We start from the raw sequence: 22,923 nt of genomic DNA on the forward strand, positions 1-22,923 counted from the left end.
AGATCCAAGTAAATATGAAAAATAATAAAGATGGCAGTGGATAAAATATTAAGTTGCTATTGCTTGAAGATACAGTCTTATAACTCATTTTATAACTTCACTCATTCTTTTTTTCTTCCCTTTTATCCTTTTTATTATTATTATTATTTAATTAGAGATGTTAAGTTTACAGAAAAGTCATGTAAAAAATACAGCATTCTCATATACCCGTCTTTTGTTGACACACTGCATTAATGTGGTACTTTTGCTACAATTGGTGAAAGAATATTAAAATATTACTAACTATAGTTCATATTTTACATTAGGTGTATTTTTCACATATACGACCCCATTATATTACCCCTTGTAATAGTGTTGTATACATTTGTTATAATTCATGAAAGAACAGTCTTATATTTGTACTACTAACCACAGTCCATCATCCACAACAGGGTTCACTGTGTTATACAGTCCCATGTTTTATCCTCTAGCTTTCCTTCTAGTAACATGCATAATCCAAAACTTTCTCTTTCAACCACATTCACCAACATAATTCAGTGCTGTTAATTAGACTCACAATAATGAGCTACCATCTATCTATTTTCAAACACAACCTAAATAGAAAATCTGCACAAATTAAACATCGGCTCCACTTTCTCCATCCCATTCTATCCCCTGGTAACCTATATTCTAGATTCTAACACTATGAGTTTGCTTATTATAATTAGTTCATATTAGTGAGATCATAAAATATTTGTCCTTTTGTGTCTGGTTTATTTCACTCAACATAATGTCCTTAAGGTTCATTTACACTGTCACATGCATCAAGACTTCATTCCTTCTTACAGCTGAATAATATTCCATCATACGTACATGCCAAATTTTGTTTATCCATTCATCGATTGATAGACACTTGGATTGGTTCCATCTTTTGGCAATTATGAATAATGCTGCTATGGACATTGGTGTGAAAATGTCTGTTCAAATCCCTGCTTTCAGTTCTTCTAGGTGTACACCTAGCAGCAGGATTGCTGGATAACATGGCAATTCAATACTTAGCTTCTTGAGGAACTGCCAAAATATCTTCCACAGTGGCTGCACCATTTTACATTCCCACCATCGGTGAATGAGTGTTCTTATTTCTCCACATCCTCTCCAACACTAGTAATTTCTATTTTTTTAATAGGTTTGAAATGATGTCTTACTGTGGTTTTGATTTGCAATTCCCTGATAGCTAGACACGTTGAGCATATTTTCAGGTGCTTTTTAGCCATTTGTATTGCCTCTTTGGACAAATGTCTATGTAAGTCTTCTGTCCATTTTTAAATTGGGTTGTCTTTTTATTGTTGAGTTATGGGATTTCGTTATACATTTTAGATATGACACCCTTATCAGATATGTGATTTCCAAATACTTTCTCCCATTATGTGGGTTCCCATTTCACTTTTTTGACAAAGTTCCTTGAAACACAAAAGTTTCTAATTTTGAGGTCCCATTTATCTATTTCTTCTTTTGTTGCTTTTGCTTTGAGTGTAAAGTCCAAGAAATCATTGCCTACCACAAGATCTTTAATATGCTTCCCTGTATTTTCTTCTAGGAGTTTTATGGTCCTGGTTCTTATACTTAGGTCTTTGATCCATTTTGAGTTAGCTTTTGTATAATGTGTGATATAGGGGACCAATTTCATTCTTTTACATATGGATATCCAGTTCTCACAGCACCTTTGGTTAGAAGAGACTATTCTGTCCCAGTTGAGTGGACTTAGCAGCCTAGCCAAATATTAGTTGGTCATAGAAGTTAGGGTCTATTTCTGAAATCTCATTTCAATTCCACTGGCCTATATGTTTATGTTTATGGCAGTACCATGCTGTTTTGACCACTGTAGCTTAATACTATGCTTTAAATTCAGGAAGTATGATTCCTCACACTTCATTCTTCTTTTTCAGGACTTTTTCTGGCTATCCATGGCCATTACTTTTCCAAATAAATTTGATAATTGGCTTTTCCATTTCTGCAAAGTAGGCTATTGGAATTTTGATTGGGATTGTGTTCAGTCTGTAAATCATTTGGGGTAGAACTGACATATTAATGAGAGTTACTGTTCCAATCCATGAACATAAGAATGTCCCTCCATTTATTTAGATCTTTTTAAAATTTCTTTTAGCAATATTTTTAGTTTTCTGCATACAAGTACCTTACATTTTTGTTTAAATTTACTCCTAGATATTTGTTTTTTTGATTTCCTCCTCAGATTGCTCATTACTAGTGTATAGAAACACTACTTATTTTTGCATGTTGATCTTATATCCTGCCACTCTCCTGAACTCGTTTATTAACTCTGGAAGCTTTGTTGTTGATTTTTCAGGACTTTCTAAATATGGTATTATGTCAACTGCAAATAGTAGAAGTTTTACTTCATCCTTTCCAATTTGGATGCCTTTTATTTCTTTTGCTTGCCTAACTGCTTTAGCTAGAATTTCTAGCACAATGTTGAATAACAGTGTGATGGTGGGCATCCTTGTCTTGTTCCTTGTTCCAGATCTTAGAGAGAAGGCCTTCAGGCTTTCATCATTGAGTACAATGTTAGCTTTAGCTTTTTCATATATTCCCTTTATCATGTTGAGGAAGTTTCCTTCTATTCTTATTTATGAACTGTTTTTATCAGGAAAGAATGTTGGATTTTGTCAAATGCCTTTTCTGTGTCAATTGAGAGGATGATGTGGTTTATTCCCTTCAATTTGTTAATGTATTATATTAATTGATTTTCTTGCATTGAATCACCCTTACATACCTGGGATAAAACCCACTTGATCATGGTGTATAAGTCTTTTAATGTGCTGTTGGATTCAATTTGTATTGTTGAGGATTTTTGCATCTCTATTCTATATTAATATCTTTATCTGGCTTTGGTTTTAGGGTGAGGTTGGCTTCATAGAATGAGTTAGGTTCCCTCCTTTTCAATTTTTTCAAAGAGTCTGAACAGGATTCGTATTCATTCTTCTTGGAATGATTGGTAGAATTTACCTGTGAAACCATCTGGTTCTGGGCTTTTCTTTGTTGGGAAGTTTTTACTGACTGATTCAATCTCTTTACTTATAATAGGTCTGTTGAGTCTTCTATTTCTTCTAGAGTCAGTGTAGGTTGTTCGTGTGTTTCTAGGAATTTATCCGTTTCATCTAAATTATCTAATATGTTGGTGCACAGTTGTTCATAGTATCCTCTTATGATCCTTTTTATTTCTGTGGGGTCAGTTGTAATATCCCCCCATCTCATTTCTGATTTGTTTACTTGCATCTCCTTTTTCTCTTTGTCAGTTTTACTGATCTTTTCAAAGAACTAACTTTTGTTTTCTTAATCCTCACTATTGCTTTTTTCATACTCAATGTCATTTATCTCTGTTCTAATTTTTTTTAAGTTCTTTCCTTCTGCTTGATTTGGGTTTAGTTTGCTGTTGTTTTTCTATTTCCCTCAGATGTGCAGTCATGGCTTTGATTTTAGCTCTTTCTTCTTTTTTAATGTAGGTGTTTATGTATAAACCTCCCTCTCAGCACTGCCTTCACTGCATCCCATAAGCTTTGATGTGTTGTGTTTTTGTTTTCACTCATCTCAAGATAGTTACTGATTTCTCTTACAATTTCTTCTTTGACCCACTGATTGTTTAAGAGTGTGTTGTTTAACCTCCATATATTTATGAATTTTCCTGTTACTGATTTCCAGCTTCATTACATTATGGTCTGAGAAAGAGGTCTGTATAATTTCAATCTTTAAAAATTTATTTAGACTTGTTTTGTGACCCAACATGTGATCTACCCTGGAGAATGATCCATGTGCACCTAAGAAGAATGTATATCCTGCTGTTTGGGGTTGCAATGTTATGTATATGCTTGTTAGGTTTAGTTCATTTACCATATATTCAAGTTCTTTGTTTCCTCATCGATACTCTGTCTAGATGTTCTATCTATTGATAAGAGTGGTTTAAATTCTCCACCTATTATTGTAGAGATGCTTATTTCTCCCTTCAGTTTTGCCAGTGTTTGCCTCATGTATTTTGGGGCACCCTGATTAGGTGCATAAATATTTATGATTGTTATTTCTTCTTGGTGGATGCTCTTTTAAATAACATATAGTGTCCTTCTTGTCTCTTATAACAGTTTTGCATTTAAAGTTTATTTTGTCCAATATTAGCATAGCTCCCTCAGCTCTTTTTTGGTTACTGTTTTCATGAAATATCTTTTTCCAACCTTTCACTTTCAACCTATTTGTGGTTTGGGGTCTAAGGTGAGTTTCTTGTAGACAGCATACAGTTGGATCATACTTTTTTATCCATTCTGTCAATCTGTGTATTTTGCTTGGGGAGTTTAGTCATTAACATTCAATATTATTACTGTAAAGGTAGTACTTACTTTAATCATTTTGGTTTTATATGTTCTTTCTTGGCTGGCAGTTTTTCTCTTTAAGAATCTTAAATATATCATGCTATTGCCTTCTCTCCACTCTGTGGTTTCTGATGAGAAATCAGCACTTAATCTTACTAAGGATCACTTGTACATGATGACTCAATTTTCTCTTCCTGCTTTCAGGATTCTCTCTTTATCTTTGGCATTTGACATTCTGGTTACTATGTGTCTCAAAGTAGGTCTTTTAGGATTTTTTCTGTTTGGAGTTTGCTGTACTTCTTGGATATGTATATTTATGTATTTCTTAAGAGTTGGGACATTTGGGGCCATTATTACCTCAAATATTCTTTCTGCTACTTTTCCCTTCTCTTTTTCTTCTGGGACACCTATGACATTTATGTTTGTGTGCTTCATGCTATTATTCAGTTCCCTGAGATCCTGCTCAATTTTTTCCATTCTTTACTCCATCTGTTCTTCTCTCTATGAGTTTTTGCTCTTTCTGTCTTCTAGCTCACTGATTCCTCTGCCTGTTCAAATATGCTGTTGTATTCCTCTAGTGCATTTCAAGTATCTTCCACTATGCCTTTTATCTCCATATTTTCTGTTATTTTCCCATTTATATTTTCAAATTCTTCTTTATTCTCACACAATATCTTCCTAATGTCCTTTATCTCTTTAGCCATATTTCCTTTGGCTCTTTGAATTGAGTTAGGGTATTTGTTTGAACTTCTTTGATTTTTTGTCCAAATTTGTTCCCTGGACTGGGCCATTTCTTCCTGTTTCTTAGTATGGCTTGTAATTTTTTGCTGATGTATAAGCATCTAATTATCCTGATGAGTTTACTCTGAAGGTCAGTTTCTCTCTCTTTCCTAAGGTTTTATTTTTGATAGGCTTTGTGTTAAGGCTCTTCTTTGAAACTTGGTTCAACTTATTATAGGCCTTTAGAATTGCCTGTGCTTAACTTCAAATATTTTTTACTCTTTTTCATCTGATTTTTGCCCAGAGTATGCAGTGCAATCTTTAAGATTGCACTATTTGTGCAATTGTTTCTCCCTCAGGGGAAGCTTCCTTTCTTCTTTTCCTTCTCCTGGAATCTTGATCTGTTCTGCTGTTTTCGTTTTCCCTTTATTATTATTATTTTTTTTAATTTTACACTCCCTTCATTGCTTCTAGCTGCTTTGCTCTGGAAAGCAAATTCTGGGAAGATGGTCACCCCAGAGATGACTATCCCAAGTCAGTTCCAAAAAACCCTCGGGAGAGGGTAAGGAAAAATGCCCAAAGGCCTTTCTCACAGCTCCCTGAAACTGCACTTTCCTGGCCTGTCCAGCAGATGGTGCTCTTCAGCAAAATTTTCCCCCCAGCCTTAAGGGGGCCCTGAATATATGAACTTCCACCACTTTTGCCCCTGTCAGGGGCAGGTTTGAAACAATGGCCAGCAGTCCCTGTCTGGGGCAGGCTAAAACTGCAGCTCAAATTTGGACCCAGCAGTCCCAATCTTCTGATCAAAAGCTGTGATCTGTACATGGCCATGTGCCCTCCTGTTCTTGGGGTAGGAAGTGCACCTCCACGTGCCTCTCCATTCTAGGAACCAGACTGAGGCAGTTACTCTCGAGAGTAGGGAATGGGCACTGGCTGCCTCTACTGAGCATTTTACTCATAGTTTTTTTTTTACCATTGTCTAAGCCTCTTTGTCTTACTCTTCCCTGGATGCAGTACGGTGCTCCCCTGGCCTCTGGAGCCCCCAGAACAGTGTTTCAGACAGTTTCTGCCTGTCCACTAACTATTTTTTGGAGGAGGAGTGAGTCCTGGAACTCCCTACTCTGCCATCTTCCCCGGAAGTCCTCTGCCCATTCTTAATATGAATTTCTAACAGTTAAAAAATCTCCATTAATTTTGACACTAGAGAAATTATTTTGAAATTGATCATAATAACTGCACTAGTAAGACATAGAGAAAAACCCAAGCACCAAAAAGAAAAAAAAATGAATCTATATAGGGAGGTTTTGACCTACTGAGAGAAGTTGTCAAGATTACCACATTTTTCTGTATTTTTCTGTGCAAATAAGTAACTATGATACCTGTGTTTCTTAATGTCATTGATTCCATTCTTCAGATTTCCCAACCTTTCTGTTGGATTTTGCCTAAAATAATAATTAAAAAAAGTAGTTTATAATAGTTATGCTAGAGTGAATTTTAGATTAAAAGTTAATATTTATTTATTCATTCATCCTTTTATTCAGCAACCTTCATACTGTTCCTATTGTAGTAGAGCAGACATTTGAGTTTCGGGAGATGAAAAAGACATGGCTCTTGGTGGTGCGGAGGTGCGTATAACTGAATTAAAGATGGGTGTGTATATTATATGTGTTATATATATGTATTATAAAATGTATTATGTTTATCTCTTAATGCTTTAAATGCTTAAAAGAACAGGAGGGTGCCATTTTAAAACACTACTGAGAAAATCCAGGAAAGCTTAGAGAATCATTTACATCTGAGCTGGGATCTTATGATCATACAGGAAGTTTCTCATTGTACATTTATTAAATTTTAGTGCTGTAAAAATTGTTGGAAGTGCGTAAGAAACAGCAGCTAATTGAAGCTTAAACAAAAATTCCAGAACTCATCTGTTCTCTGATAAATTATTTTTAATAGTAAGTAGAAATTTGGGGTAATTTAAAATAAGGCCAGAAAAGGACTTCTTAAAATCAAGACTGAAAGAGGGCACATACTAACACTTTCTCATCACCACTGAGTTTTCCACAAAATAGCAAGGTTATTAATGAATTACTCCTTTACTATTCTAAGGTTTGTGGTGCTGTTTTGCTCTGTACCTGATAAAGGTGATTCCCAAAGCTAATCTGAAAAATGTAGATCTCCTTCGCTCTGTAAGTAGCTACTGAAATTCTGAACATGAGGTAAATTCAAACTCCTAATTTAGACTGCAAAAAATTACTTTCTTTAAATATAAGATAACTACATATAAAAGTGCAAAGAGTAAACATATACCTACTTTAAAAATGCGTTAAAATAGAAATTGGAGGCCTTCACTCTTTCCCCCAGACAAGGGGTTTTTCAAGTTCCACCTCCTATAATTGTCATTCTCACCTACAAAGCCTGCGAATCATATCCTCGGGTCGTCTTGTTATCTTTCTGGGAAAATCCATTTTTTCAATTCCTTTGAGAATCAAATTGTAGGTCATCATTTGGTCAATCCCAGAAAAAGGTGGGCTAGAGAAAGTCCAAAATAGAACATTAAAATCAGAGTCTAAGACCCACGTGGAAGTTTTCCTTCCTCCCTCCCTCCCTCCCTCTTTCTATTTCTTTTTCCACCTAACATAAGTTGCCAGATGGTTGTAATCACTAAAAAGAAAAGTGAAGGAGGGGACACAGAGTGATGGAGAGAGGTGCGACTTTTTAAGACAGTGTGGATAGGAGAAGCTCTCTGGTAAGTTGACAATTGAGCAAAGGTATGAATGAAGAGAGGGAGGAAATAGACCGTGCTGATCTATGTGGGTAAAGAGTTCCAAGACGGTAAGTACAAAGGCTAGGAGTCTAGAGTGTGTGTGGTATGTTCTTGGAGCAGGGAGCAGGGCAGTGTGGCTGGTGGACTGAGTGAGGAGCAGTGGAGTGTAGGAGAGGAAGGCAATATTCTGTAGCTCTAGCAGGCTACAGTAAGGATCAGGGAATATATTGTGAGTCAGATGATACAAATTACAGGGGCCAAATACAGTTTTGTTTTGTTTTGTTTTTTAATGGGAGTATGCCATGGTAGCTTGGACTTGGATGGTATTGGTAAAGGTAGTGAGATGTGGTTGGATTCTGGATCTACTCAGGTGGTAAAGCCAACAGGATTTGCTAATGGGATGACTGAGGCTTGTGGGAGAAACAACAGATTCAACAATGATGCTAAAGTGATTTGGCCTAGGCACTTATAAGAATAGAGTTGTCATTTACTGAGAAGAAAAATGGGGGTGGAGCAGGTCGTGGGGAGGCGAATCAAGACTTATGTTTTGAACATCGACAAGGAGATGCCAAGCAGGCAGCTGCATTTATGAGTGTGGCAGTCAGGGGAGAGGTCATGGATGGAGGTATGATTTGGGGGAGTCATCAGGCGATATTTATGCCATAGGGTTTGGTGATATCACCCAGGGAGTGAGTAGACAGAAAAGAGGCCGAGGACTGAAGTGGCAGTATTGAAGTGGTCTCGTGTTGAAAAGTCAGAAAGATGAGAAGGATCCAGTAATGGGGCAAAGAGTAAGTCCTAGTGTGGAAAAGTGAGAGAGAGGGAAGTCCAAGAAGCTAATGGAAGAGAGTATTTCAGGGAAACTTGCTAGGATGAATGACATGATGATTGAGAACTGACCACTGAATTTGGGTAACATTATAAAGCATACACTTTGCTTTTGAAAGCACTTTCATATTGATTCTCTTTTATTTAATTTTTGAAAATTAAAGGTGACTCATGAATAATCTGCTGTATCTTCATCATGCTTCAGACCTTTTTAGATACTGAGAGTTCCCACCCTTGGTAATAAATGTGAAACAGAATTGGTGAACCAACTTTTGAATAATCTGTTTTACTTGTATAGAAAATGAGATAGGAAACAAAAATCATTGCTATAATGTTTTTGATTCATCGATTTACAGCTACACTACTTTTACTTAAAAAAAAGTGGGGGGGGGGGGGGCTTTTAGTTTTGTTTTCTTTTTGGTTTACCACCTGACTCCCTAGAGTTCAGGGCATAAAAGTTAACTTTTCTCATGCCTTACCCTGAAAACCTTTACGAAAACAATTTCACAACTTCTTTATGACAGTTCAAGGTGAGCTTAGCAACTCCAAGTTGTAGGGTTTTTATTTTTGGTCCCTTTCTTATTCCCTCACTTAATTTCCCTATTCTTTGTAACAATTTATTCCAAATGATGAAGACTATGCTGAATATTCTCCAGTTGCCCCAAAACCATCATGTATGTCTTTGAAATGGATGTGGAAGCAAATTCTTGAAAACAAATTTCCATGTCCCAAGATGTTAAACAACTTTTCTCCCTGAATAACTGCCTGAAATTCTTCTCTTCCTTCCTTCATAATCTTAGGGAATGACTATTTGAAACTGATTACAGATAATAAAAAATAAACTCTCATATCTGTTTGCTCAGTACATATGGACAAGGAAGTAGAATGTCACCACAGTACTTTAACATTAAAGTGTGTTGTGTAGAAGAGTTCAAGAAAATTCTATGAAATCCCATTTTTGTAGAGTATGTGTTGAGACTTGTAACCCACTGAGTTCATTCCAGTATTTCTCATGCCCGTTCCTCATGTGACTTCCCCCGAAAGTTAAGACTGAGAATATTCAGTTACAAAGGGTTATAACGATGGTCAAATCAGTTAATGGAAAATACAGGTAGGAAACTGGAAAGAAAATGATCTGACTCATCTGTGTGTTCTATGCCTTATATTATAAACACACATGTAACACATGTATATGTGGCCTGCATGTGTAATAGAGTGTATTGCAGCTAGATTCAGAAAACCTGGGATCAAATCCCTGATCTCGGACAGGTTGCTCTCTGGCCCAGTTTTCTAATATATAAAATTTAATTCATAAAATAATCCTAATAAAAACTTAAATCATAAAATAATAAAATTCTTGCCTTATCTTCCACACAAGTCTGTGAAAACGAAATAAGAGTACACATGTAAGTGCTTTATAAACTGGAAGTACTTTACAAAAGTAAGGTAACAGTACATATAGTGTATATATGGGTGTGTGTGTTTGTATATGTGTATTGTGTGTGTGTACATTAAATATTTGAGATTCTGGAATTGTTAATGCAGGTCTTTAATCTTTTGGGGGAATGACAATTCAATCTTAACTGCTAAAACCCCTGTTGTGTCTTGCCTCTGTTCATTAGCACCTCTAGCAAGGAGCTGACAAGGGAATTAAATCCAGCAATATTGCTTTCTCTAGCATTTCCGGCTAACGATTAGTTGGGAAGATGGATGAACATGGCTAAATTTATGTTAATTGATCAGTGGATTTAATTTAACTATGGTTGCTATTTTCTCTCAATTACAAAGTAAAAAATAAGCAGATGATTACATAGCCTACAACTTCAATTCCTTCCTTATTCTAAAGTAGACTACCAAAACCTTCACAAACTTAAGTTGTCTATAATAATAGGTCTTTCCATTTTAGGCAAACAATTCTATCTTCCTTTTCCATCACTCCTTTTCCTTAATCTTTTCTCCATGTTATAAACTTAGTAAACATGCTGTATGTGGGGCAATGAAAAGAGAAAAAGGCATCATTATACTTATATATGAAAACATTTCTTAACTTATATTAATTTATCATTAGTAAGTTATTTTTTCACATTTCCAAAGAGGAGGCTGAATAAAACTTGAAGCCACTTACTTTCCAGTTAGGAGCTCATACACTAGAATTCCCAGGGACCAAAAATCCACACTGAAGTCATGCCCTTTGTTGAGAATGACTTCAGGAGCTACATACTCTGGGGTCCCACAGAATGTCCATGTTTTCTGTCCAGATCCTATTTTCTTAGCAAAGCCAAAGTCAACCTGGCAAAGAATGTCAAAGAAATTTTCAGAGATCATAAAGTTCAGTTTCCTTCAAAAATCTCCCTCTACTTCCCCAGTCTTTCTACACCCTCCCTTTTCCTTTCACACTGCACACACACACTGCATTCACGTGTGTACATGTGAGCACACATACACACCTAGGCACTGGCACTCTCATGTATTCTCCTATAGATTCAGAGGTCAATACTGAGAAGACACTGGAGAAAATTCCACTCATACATCTCTGTGCCCACCATGCATAAAGGAACAGAGGAATGTTTTAGAAAGGGGGAGCCATAACAAAAATATTGAAGCTCAGGACAAGCAGGACAAAAATAATTCTCAAATCATTGGTGATGTGTATTGGGAAAAGGAGGTAAGGGAGAAGCAATGGACCCCTGTGCACTTAAAGCTCAATCAAGGAAGGAAAGATAATGGCAGTATTGAGAGTTTGGAAAGAGGACTGTTGCTGAAAAGAATGGGGAATGAAAAATCTGGACAGCCTTTAAAAACCAGTATGTATAATGCCTGCATCCTCTAAATATCAGCAGTCCAAGGCAAAGCAAGGATCGCCCCATCCGAACGCTGTCTAGGCTCTGTACTCTCATTCTCAGGGAAGTGACTGATAGCATTTGCATTAACTTATTCATTCTGAAGACATATATTCAGCACCTACTGTAGACCAGGCTTTGTGCTAGGCCTACCAACAGAGTTGATCATAAGAACCTCAGAGTCCTGGGAAAACTTACATACTAATTATGTAATTAATTGTATTATGATTAATATTGTGTCATGTGAAACATCACGTAACAGAAGATTTTACAAAGCATAAAGTCAGAGGGTGGGAAACCATATACTTCTGGAACATAAAAGAGAAGGTAGTGGGGGAAGATGTCATTAAGGAGGTGACATCTGAGCTTGGCCCTGATTTAGGATTAATACTTCCAAGGTAATGAATCAGCGCTACCCTCAGCTCTCTTTGCAGAATTAACCCATCCACTTCTCAAAGAATCTATTCAAGGGACTCTGCACAGAAGAAAGACAGAAAGAAGGTTGGAGTAACAGAAGGAAGGCTGATTGAATAGAGGCAGGGTATATAACTGAAGTCCTGTCCTGCAAAACAGTTAGTTTCCTTCCACAGGGCTTATTTAGCACAAACTTTTCATCTCCAATATGTACACACAATATTTTAATAAAACCACCCCTCCAGCTCCCTCAAATAAACAGACACTCAAATTGTACATTTTAATATGTGCATTTTAATTGCTTTATTATGCATGCATTATCTCAATAATATGGCAATAATCTTGGCTTTTAAATTAATAAGATTAAAGCTATCAACAAAAACCCTCACCTAAAAAGTGAGACAGTGAACTATGAAACCCATCCCCCATTTATTTATTCAAATATTAATATTTAAATCTCTGTTTTACCTGAAATAAATCTCTTAGGAATTTACCTTTTTACTGATGCTTTTTAGTATTTATCACAGAGTTGCAAGTATCCCCTTATTAGAAAAAGGGAATTTTAAAAACCTAATTTGAAGTGGGCTTCTGCTGTTTTCTTTCATGCAGATAGAATGACTCATAAAGAGTATATCTGAGAGAAAGTCTGGGGATATTATGAAATTAAAATTTGTAAACAGCTGAGATTAGCATATCTACTTATTCCTCAGAGAAAGAACCAATATGAAAATCCTAGCTAATTTTGTAAAGAATGTAATTTAAGAGACAAGAAAGCAATGCTTATAATTGCATTTGTATGCATGCATATAAGGAAATATTACATTTTCTTAATTTATAATAACCTTTCAGCTTACTTTTTCATTGCATTTAAAATATCCTTTTAAGGATGCCTGGAAGTTTATTAGATGTTTGAAGGAGTTTTTCTATCTCTGAAAAGTGGCTTATTTTAATTTGAATAGCTGGTTTTGCTTTTTTAATATTTGTACATTGGCCCAATGAGATGGGAATAATTGTATTAAATTTTTAAGATTTAAGAAAATTTATTACTTTATCTCCTTTGATCATGTCAACCTCAGTCTAATCTATTAGATGTAGAGAAACTGCGACTCAGAATTTTCCAAAGTCATGTGTCTATTGTAGAAGGCCCCAGATCTTTTGATATCAAGTTCTATCTATTTTCTATAAAAGCCACACTACCACTGTTTCATATCACTATGGGCCCCTATCCCCTCTAGCAGCCAAAAGGTAAGTTCCTTCATTTATTCATTCAATGAATATTTACTGATCTCCACTATATACCAAGTACAGAATATAGACAAAGCCCCAATCCTCATAGAGATTACATTCAAGAGAAAGGAAAGATAGTAAGCATAAAAATATAATATATACAATAATGTCAGATAGTGACATATGCTTTGAAAAAATACATAGCCAGTTAGATATAGAAAGCAATAGGGGTTGTATTTTCAACAGTGTGATTAGGAAAAGCCTCCCAAGGAGAAGCATTTGAGCAGAAATCCAAGTGAAATACAAAAGGGAGCTCTGTAAAAAAATAAGCAAGATTGTTTCTGCCAGAAGGAAAAGCTAGAGTTCAAAGGCCTGGAGATGGGAACATTCATGGAAGTTCAAGAACTGGCAAGAAGGCCAGGGTAGCTGGGCCATATATGTGAAGGGGAGTGAGGCAGGAAGTGAGGGCATCACGTCACAGCCTTCCAAGCCACAGTAAGAACTGTGGAACTTTTTTCTAAGACATCACTAGAAGATTAAGAGCAAGGGTGTGGCATGGTCTGACATGTTTTAAAAGGATCATTCTAGAAGAAAAGAAAATGGACTATTTTTTCTACCCCAAATTCTACTAGCAAAACTGGGCTTTCAAAAAGAATCTCTTGAGGAGCTGCACATAGGTATTCCCACTACTAAACATGGCTTATATTGTGCTGAAATTTGAAAAAAATTATGTCCCCAACAATTTTAATAAGCTAGAAGATTTTAAGATGCTTCTAAATCTGCAGGTATGATTACATCATTCGGAAATAGAAAAATCATCATTGTGGCTTACTAGGACCAGTGTCCAGTAAGTATTAGCTATTTCCCAGAAGTTTCTATCTCTGGGTCAGTAATTTTTTCAGATATGGGTTCTCTCAGTCACATAAAAATGGATACAAAGTGACCATTCCAATTAAGTCAGATGATTCATGGAGACATAACATTCCAAAAAAAAAAAATATTTATGTGGCATTTTTAGGGCACTTAACTTTTACCCATGTCTAGACAAGGATAAAAAGAAATCTGTTTATTTTGCCCACCAACAACCAAAATTGATTTAATGTCTTTTGACACTAAGGTCCACCAACTGAAACAGGCAAATGTGGATAGTTTCCATAGTGGAAAGTGAGAGAAAGAGAGAGGCAGAGAGAGGGAGGAAGTGTGTGTGTGTGTGGAGAGAGAGAGAAGCGGGGGGCGGGGAGAGACACTAAGGTACGGGTGGATAAGTCCTTCATAGCAACAACGATTCTTTATGGGGTGTGGTAACTAACCAGAAATACTTATTTAGTAGAAGGTAAGCAAGATGAAAGGGAGTTTTCCAGAGAAACAGGAAAAATCCTTCAAGGCTCATGTCAAGGCTCATGTCATATGCCACCACCTCCTTGAAGCTTTACTTGAATTTACAAAACCAATTCCTTTCTCCTATGAGGTTCTCTAATACTGTTTACATTCCATGACTGAATCACTCATCCCAGCACCTTCTAGAAGCATGTGACTAAATCTAGCTCCTTCAGGAGAAGCATTGTATCTTATTCAGTTCGTATTTTCCACAGTATTTGTAATACAGCAAGTATTCAACATGTGTTTGATGAGGAAAACTGAATGAAGTGATAACCATTAACATCAATTTCAATAAGATGCATATATATATATGTATATATACACACATACATATAAATTATTTTAATATTCACAACTTTGTGAGGCAGGGATTATTGTCCCTATTTCAAAGATGAGAAAATTGAGGTATAGGAAGGTCTTAGATACTTGTATAAGGTCAGACTTGAACCAGGTTTCAAACGGAACCTTGTCATTAAAGGTAAATTGATGAGTAAGTAAAAGGTGTCTAAGGGATAAGAAGCAGCATATGTTAAGCACATTGATGGGAAAGCTTAATTGTTTTTAAATAAGTATAGCTAACAATGATCTGGCAATACAAATATGGTTGGAGTTGAAGATTACTTTTATTTTTCAATTTAGGAAATATTTGATATTTATTAAATAATGTGACATACGTATAAGATAATAAAGCAGAATAAAACACCCCTGAAGCCACCACAAGTTTAAGAACTAGAACAGAAGCACTGAAGATGATGTGCTCTTCCCATAATATTCCCCTGACCATCACTGGAGGTAACTATTATCCTGACTTTTGTGTTTATCATTTCCTTGTATTTATTTCTAATTTTACAACCTATCTAATATCCATAAATATGGAGTTTTAATTTTTAAAAATTTTAGATAGATCTTATATCTAATCTTGGGCAAACTGTACCTTTCACTTTCCTTTAACCCAAACTGTAGTCCGTATATTTTCACTGCTGTATAAATATACTATTGAATTAAAATGCCATGATTTTTTGTCCATTATCCTGTTGACAGACATTTGCATTATTCCCAATTTGGTGCTATTACAAAAATGCTTCTATTAACATTATTTTCCAAGTTAAGCTAGTGCACATTATGTAAGAGACTATAATTGCTGGGTCAAAGATACGGTATCTTCAACTTTATTAGATATTTCCAAACGGTTTGTTCTAAACTACCCATCCCCCTTTACCAGCAGTGTATGAGTTCCCATTGCTCTACATCTTTACCATCATTTAGTAATATAAGCTTTTTATTTCTTGCCATCTATAAGTGTAAAATCATAGTGGTTTTCATTTGCATTTCCCCCAGTAGTAGTTAGTTTGAGCTGTAGTATTATTGTTAATTTTGATATCTGTGAGAGCAATTTCCCTCAACCCTGTTCTTTATTTTCAGAAATGCCATGGCTATTACTGGTCCTTGGTTATTCTACATAATTTTTTTTTTTTTAAATCAGCTTGCCAAGCTCCATGAAAAGGCCTGCTGGAGTTTCCATTGGAAGTGTATCAAATCTGTAGATCAATTTGGATTGTACTGATATTTTTAGGATGTTGAGACTTCCTATTTTAAAACATAGTACATTTTTTGGAATTAGTTAAGATAATTCTCTTTACTGCAACAAACGTATCCAAGAATGTATAAAAGCTTAAACCCTAGATAAATTTGCTTCTTCCTAACATAATAGGTTTTCCTGAGCAACAGGAGGAGGGTGCTTTTCCAAGCCATGATTCAGGGACCCAGGCTCCTTCCATCGTATGGCTCTACCAGCTTCAACAAGTCTGCTATGTTCATCGGCAATGAGCCAGAAAGACTACAGAGAGAACAGGTGGGGAAAGTTTTATCATCAGGTCTGATCCTGATAACATCACTTCTAGTCACCTTTCATTAGCTAGAATTGAGCCACATGGAGATCAGATGGGGAAAGTTTTATCAATCAGATCTGGTCATGATAACATCACTTCTAGTCACATTTCATTAGCTAGAATTAAGCCACATGGCCATTCCTAGCTACAAAGGAGGCTGGAATATGTTGTATAGCTCTGTTATCAGAAGTAAAGGGAATAAGTCACATTACTTATTTATTTCAGCTCTTTTAATATCTTTCAATAAATTTATGTAAGTTTCTCAATAAAGCTCTTACACCTCTTTTGAATATATAGAATATATTCCTAGGTATCTTATATTTCTGGACATTTGTAAATGGTATTTATATTTCTATTTATTAACTATGTTTCTGGTGTTTAAAATTGCACTGAATTTTTACATTATTTATCTTAAATGCAGCAACCATACTAAGCTCTCTACTTAATTCTAATGATTTGTTGTTACATTTGGGATTTCCGTATAATCATATCACCTGGGAGCAATAAGTTTTGTTTGTTATATTCTAATCCATCTTTTAATTTTGTGTATATCTTACTGCACTGGGTAAGACCATATATAGAATGTTTAATGATGAGTGACAACCAAGATTTATTGGCTTATAACTAATTTTTTCTCCCCATCAACCCCAAGAAAGCTGGCAATTATATAAGTTCTGCTTACGTTGAGAACAATGTTTTTTGTTGTTGTTGCTGTTAATAACTCTTTAAGTGCAGTCTATGGCCAGAAAAAAAAAGGCCATTAACCATTATTGCTCTCATCAGCATTCCTTGGCCTTGAAATTGAGAAAGATTTAGAAAATTATTGGATCAGCATGTGGGAGGTAGTGAGGGGAGGGTCTTCAGGGTACTTGAGTAAAATCTGCTCATCCTTCATCCCAACCCAGTGTGTTCCCTGTGGAGATAGCTTGGTCCCAGGTAGGATTTCCTTTGGAATGGATGAAGACGGCAATCTAACACGTTGGGGAAGAATAGAATAAAGGCTTCATCAGTCACTGTAAACTCAACCTTGGTGACTATCAGGGAAGGATACACCTTTACAGACTCCAAAGAGATACTTCCAAAATCCAGAACGTTCTTTTATTTAGGTCTTTCTTCCAGGATTCTACTGGTTTTTCTCTGCTGGGAAAAACTCTTTCCTTAGCTTGACTTCCTTAAATATCTGACCCCTCATGGATACTTGTCAAAAAAAAAATGGTGAAGGAGGATGAAAACGTCAGTTATCAAAATGAATAGAATGTGGTGACCTTGGGGTCACCCACATAAAGAATCTTTCACCCTCAGAGACATTTGTGTCTGTTGGAGATTGAATCATGTTCCCCACAAAAGACATATTCAAATCTTAATCCACATTCCTGTGGGTGTGAGCCCATTTGTAAATAGGACTTTTTAGCTATTATTAGTTAAGGTGTGGCCAAATGGAATCAAGGCGTGCCTTAATCCATATGACTGGAGAACCTAGAGAGGAAATTCAGCTACAATCAATCAGTAGTCAGTGGAAGGTAGGAGTCAGAAGAAGCTGAGAGGAGCAAGAGATCACCAGGTGACAGAGGACTGCCATCACCTGACTTCTATAGACCCTTGAGAGAAAGCATGGCCTTGTGACCTTTTAATTCTGTATTTTGAGCTTTCAAAACTATGAGACAATAAATGCTTGTTTTTTTAAGACAACCCATGTGTGGTAATTGTCACAGCAGTTCTGGCAAACTAAGACAGTGTTCAAGGTTGGATTGCCCACAGTGTCCATTACCCAGATGCTCTGCTGCTGCACTGTCACCAGGCACCCCCCACTGCCCACAACCTCAATTGCAGGCTGCTCAGGAACCCTCAGTTGAAGCAGCTCTGCTGGGCTCCTAGCAGAAAGCCCAATTCCTATTTATGATATTTGCTGAAACTTGCTTAATGTCCCAGTGTATGATCAAATCTTGTTAATGTGTAATTCTCCCACTTTTGGGAGCGATGTTCTATAAGCTCATTAGATCAAGTTTTTCCCTTGCGTTTGTACACATCTTCTAAAGCTTTAGTGATTTTTGGTCTGAATCTTCTACCAATTTCTGAGAGAGGTATATTAAAATTCCCTACAAATGTTAGTTTCTCCTCATTCGTTCTACTAAACTCTTGATTTTATTTTTGAAGAATTTTTATATGGTAAATAAATAAAACACTGGGATTTTTATATTATCTGGGTGAAATGAACCTTTCATTATTATATAGAGATGACATTCTATCTTTAGCAAAATTTCTCTGATATTAACACAGTAAAACCTGCACTGAAATTTAATGTTCTCCAAGATACCTTTTTCAATTCTTTTAAATTTAACCTTTCTGCATCCTCATGTTTTATGTCTATCTCTTGTAAGCATCATACAGCTAATTTTTATTTTTAAAATCTGTTCGACAATCATAGTTTTTAAGTGAAAAGTAGAGTCAATTTACATATGTTAGATTCATATCTACTCTCTTGTTTTGCGCTTTCTCTCCGTATGATTGGTTTATAGGCTCCCTGTTTCCCCTTTGCTGCCTTTTTTTGAAACAATTGACATTTTCCCTATTACTTTAATTTCAATTACACCTACTTTCAGTTTCCATGCTTCTGTTGTTTGGTTAACACTGTATATTAGAATAATAATTATTACTTCATTCCATTTAAAAAAAAAACTTAAAAACAAGTTTATCATTTTTCCTTGCTCACCATTCCTTGTTGCATTTCAGATATTATATCAGGGATCATTTTTCTTCTCCGTAAGTACATCCTTTTGCAATTCCTTTTGTGTAGGAATGTAGGTGGCAAACACCCTTATCCCTGTTTGAAAATGTCTTCATTTTGCCCTTCTTGAAAGATTGTTTCCTTGGACTTATAATTCAGTATTGTCAGTTATTTTACTTGAAAGCTATTATTCCACTGCATTCTGGCACTTTAAGAATGCATTCTCAACAACATTCTCACTTGTTGAGAAGTCCACTGAAATCTAATTTTTATTCCTTTAAAAAACTGTCTTTTTTCTTTGATGGCTTTTAAGACACTCTGTTTTTGATCTGTATTTTCACCACTACAATAGCCAACCTCCAAGACAGCCCCAGTGATCTATACTTCCTGGTATTGATGCTCTGATGGAATCCTTTCTCACAGTGAACCACAGCTGGCTCTGCATGACCAACAGCACACAGCAGAAGTGTCAGTAAGTGACTTCAGAGTTGGTATTAAAAGGCATTACAGCTTTTGCCTCAGTCTCTTGGGTGTCTCACTCTGAGGAAAGCCAGCCACCATGCCACAACGACACCCAACCGGCCTGTGGAGAGGCCCACGTGGAGAACAAACCCCCGGCGTCAGTTTGTCAGCTATGTGAGTGAGTCACCTTGGACTTGGACCCTCTGGTTCTAGTCAGTCTCTAGGCGACTGCAGCCCAAACAAACATCCGTCTGAAACTTATGACAGACCTGGGGTAAGGACCACCCAGCTGAACCATTCTCAAATTCCTAACCCACAGAGACAATGACAGCTCATAAATGATTATTCTTTGTTTTTGGAGTGATTTGTTACACAAATATAGGAAGCAGAATAAATAAAATTTGTCCCATTTGAGATTCATTGGGATTCCTTATTTGATGATTGGTGTCTTCTCTAATTTCTGAAAACTTCTCAGCCATTATTTCTTTGGATATTGACTTTCCCTCATTCCATCTATTATTTTTATCTCAGAGTACAATTAAACATAGCAAGAAATTCTTATTCTATCCTCCAAGTCTCTTCTTTTCTCTTTCTTAGATATTCTTGCCTTGTCGACAATCTAATGGGAAAGCATCAAATATTTCACCATTAAGTATGATGTTAACTAGATGTCTATCCCCATACCTTATATATTGAGAAGTGCCCTAAATGGCTACACTTAACAGCTTTGCAGAAGTAAATATCATCCTTTGTGGTTTTTTTTCAAGATTTGAATGCCCTTTATTTAAGGTTTGAATGTTTACTTTTTGTTGTTCTCTGATGACTTCAGACATTTTTATACATATATTACAATTAATCCAGAAAAAGGATTAGTCTAATGCAATGAAAGCTTCCATTGAGTTTTAATTATAATTATTATAATCTTAATTTCTGTTAGTTTTTTCCCCCAAACTATTTCTTTTTCTTTCTTTTTTTTTTTTTTTTTGATAATCTCTTGCTCCTAACTCATTTTTTAATTTCCTGTCTTATTTTTTGGATTTTTTAAAATAATTTAATTTTACTGAGATTGTTCACATACCATAGAATTATCCAAAGATCCAAAGTGCACAATCAATTGACCATGGTACTATCATACAGCTGTGCATCCATCACCACAATATTTTTTTTCAATTTTTGGAACATTTTCATTACTCCAGAAAAGAAATAAAGACAAAAAAAGAAATCTCAAGTCCTCCCATACCCCTAGCCACCCCCTACCCCCTCCATTGATGAAAGAATGCTAAAATACTAACTGTAGTACATAGTTTGCAATTGGTATATTTTTTCCCTATATACCCCTCTATTATGAACTTCTAGTTATACTGTCATACATTTGTTCTAGTTCGTGAAAGAGATTTCCAACACTTGTACAGTTAATAACATTGTCCACCACAAGATTCAACTGTTTTATGCATTCCCATCTTTTAACCTCCAACTTTCCTTCTGGTGACATATGTGATTCTAAGCTTCCCCTTTCCACCACATTCACATACCATTCAGCACTGTTAGATATTCTCACAACATGCTACCTCTATCCATTTGCAAACACTTTAGTTCAACCTAGTTGAACATTCTGCTCATAATAAGCAACTACTCCCCATTCTTTAACCTCGTTCTATATCCGGTAACTTACACTTCATGTCTATGAGTTTACATATAATAATTACTTCATATCAGTGAGACCATGCAATATTTGTCCTTATGTGTCTGACTTGTTACACTCAATGTAGTGCCCTCAAGGTTTCTTCATCAGTTTTTTTTTTTAAGATGGTTTTGTTCACTCACCATACTTTCCATCCTAAGTAAACAATCAGTGGCTCCCTGTATAGTCATATATTTATGTAGTCACCACCATTACCAGTGTTTATATAAGGACATCTCTATTTCTTCCACAAAGAAGGAGGAAGAGTCAAAGAAGATAGAGATACAAAAGGAAAAGAAAGAAAATGACAGCTAAAAAGTAACAAAAGGAAAGACAGAGTTAACCTAAAGTAGAATAAAAGAGTCAGACAACATTACCAATGCCAAGAGTCCCATACCCCTCCTTTATGTCCCCCTCTTAAAGGCATTTAGCTTTGGTATATCGCCTTTGTTACATTAAAGGAAGCATAATACAATGTATCTGTTAACTACAGTCTCTAGTTTGTGTTGATTGTATTTCTTTCCCCAATACCGTCCTATTTTTAACACCTTGCAAGGTTGACATTCATTTGTTCTCTCCCATGTAATAACATATTTGTACATTTTATCACAATTGTTGAATACTCTAGATTTCACTGAGTTATACGGTCCCAGTCTTTATCTTTCCTCTTTCCTTCTAGTGTCCCACATGCTCCTAACCTTCCTCTTTCAACCATACTCACAGTCATCTATGTTCAGTGTACTTACATTGCTGTGCTACTATCTCCCAAAATTGTGTTCCAAACCTCTCGACCCTGTCTTTTCCTTCTGTCTGCAGTGCTTCCTTTAGTGTTTCCTGTAGAGAAGGTATCTTGTTCACAAACTCTGTCAATGTCTGTTTGAGAATATTTTAAGCTCTCCCTCATATTTGAAGGACAGTTTTGCCAGACATAGGATTCTTGGTTGGTGGTTTTTCTCTTTCAGTATCTTAAATATATCACCCCTCTTCCTTCTTGCCTCCATGGTTTCTACTGAGAAATCCGCACAAGTCTTATCAAGCTTCCTTTGTATGTGATGGATCACTTTTCTCTTGCTGCTTTCAGGATTCTGTCTGTCTTTGATGTTTGATGATCTGATTATTAAGTGTCTTGGTGTAGGTCTATTCATATCTGTTCTGTTGGGGTAAACTGCGCTTCTTGGATCTGTAATTTATGTCTTTCATAAGAGATGGGAAATTTTCATTGATTATTTCCTCTATTATAGCTTCTTCCCCTTTTCCCTTCTCTTCATCTTCTGGGACACCCATGACATGTACATTCCATGAGCTTCATGTCATTCAGTTCCCTGAGATGTTGCTCATATTCTTCCATTCTTTTCCCTATCTGTTATTTTGTGTGTAGGTGTTCTCGTTTGCTAATGCTGCTTCACTGGAGGATGGCCAATGGCGTCCGGAAAACCTCTGTTAGCTGGGAAGCCATGTGGCCTGCATCTGCTCCAAGTTCTGGTTTCAAAATGGCTTTCTCCCAAGATGTTCCTCTCTAGGCTTCAGCTCCTCAAAAGTGTCACTCTTAATTGCTCCTGGGGCATTTGTCCTCTCTTAGCTTCCCTGGAACAAAAGTCTGCTTTCAAAGGCTGTCTCCAAAATGTCTCTGTAAGC

The 22,923-nt window shown here is 36.1% G+C and overlaps 1 protein-coding gene across 3 annotated transcripts in view; it reads right to left on the reverse strand.

The window, feature by feature from the left end:
- PRKG2 (protein kinase cGMP-dependent 2) overlaps nt 1-22,923 on the reverse strand; it is a 105,156-nt gene that overhangs the window by 10,272 nt on the left and 71,961 nt on the right. For all 3 annotated transcript variants that reach the window (XM_037830086.1, XM_037830085.1, XM_037830087.1), the window contains 3 exons: nt 10,796-10,959; nt 7,485-7,607; nt 6,455-6,517 (listed from right to left, as the gene is read on the reverse strand). In XM_037830086.1, the coding sequence (XP_037686014.1) occupies nt 6,455-6,517; nt 7,485-7,607; nt 10,796-10,959 (350 nt within the window). The remainder of the gene's footprint in view (nt 1-6,454; nt 6,518-7,484; nt 7,608-10,795; nt 10,960-22,923) is intronic.

The sequence above is a fragment of the Choloepus didactylus genome, chromosome 3 (genome assembly GCF_015220235.1).
Source record: "Choloepus didactylus isolate mChoDid1 chromosome 3, mChoDid1.pri, whole genome shotgun sequence".
NCBI lineage: Eukaryota > Metazoa > Chordata > Mammalia > Pilosa > Megalonychidae > Choloepus > Choloepus didactylus.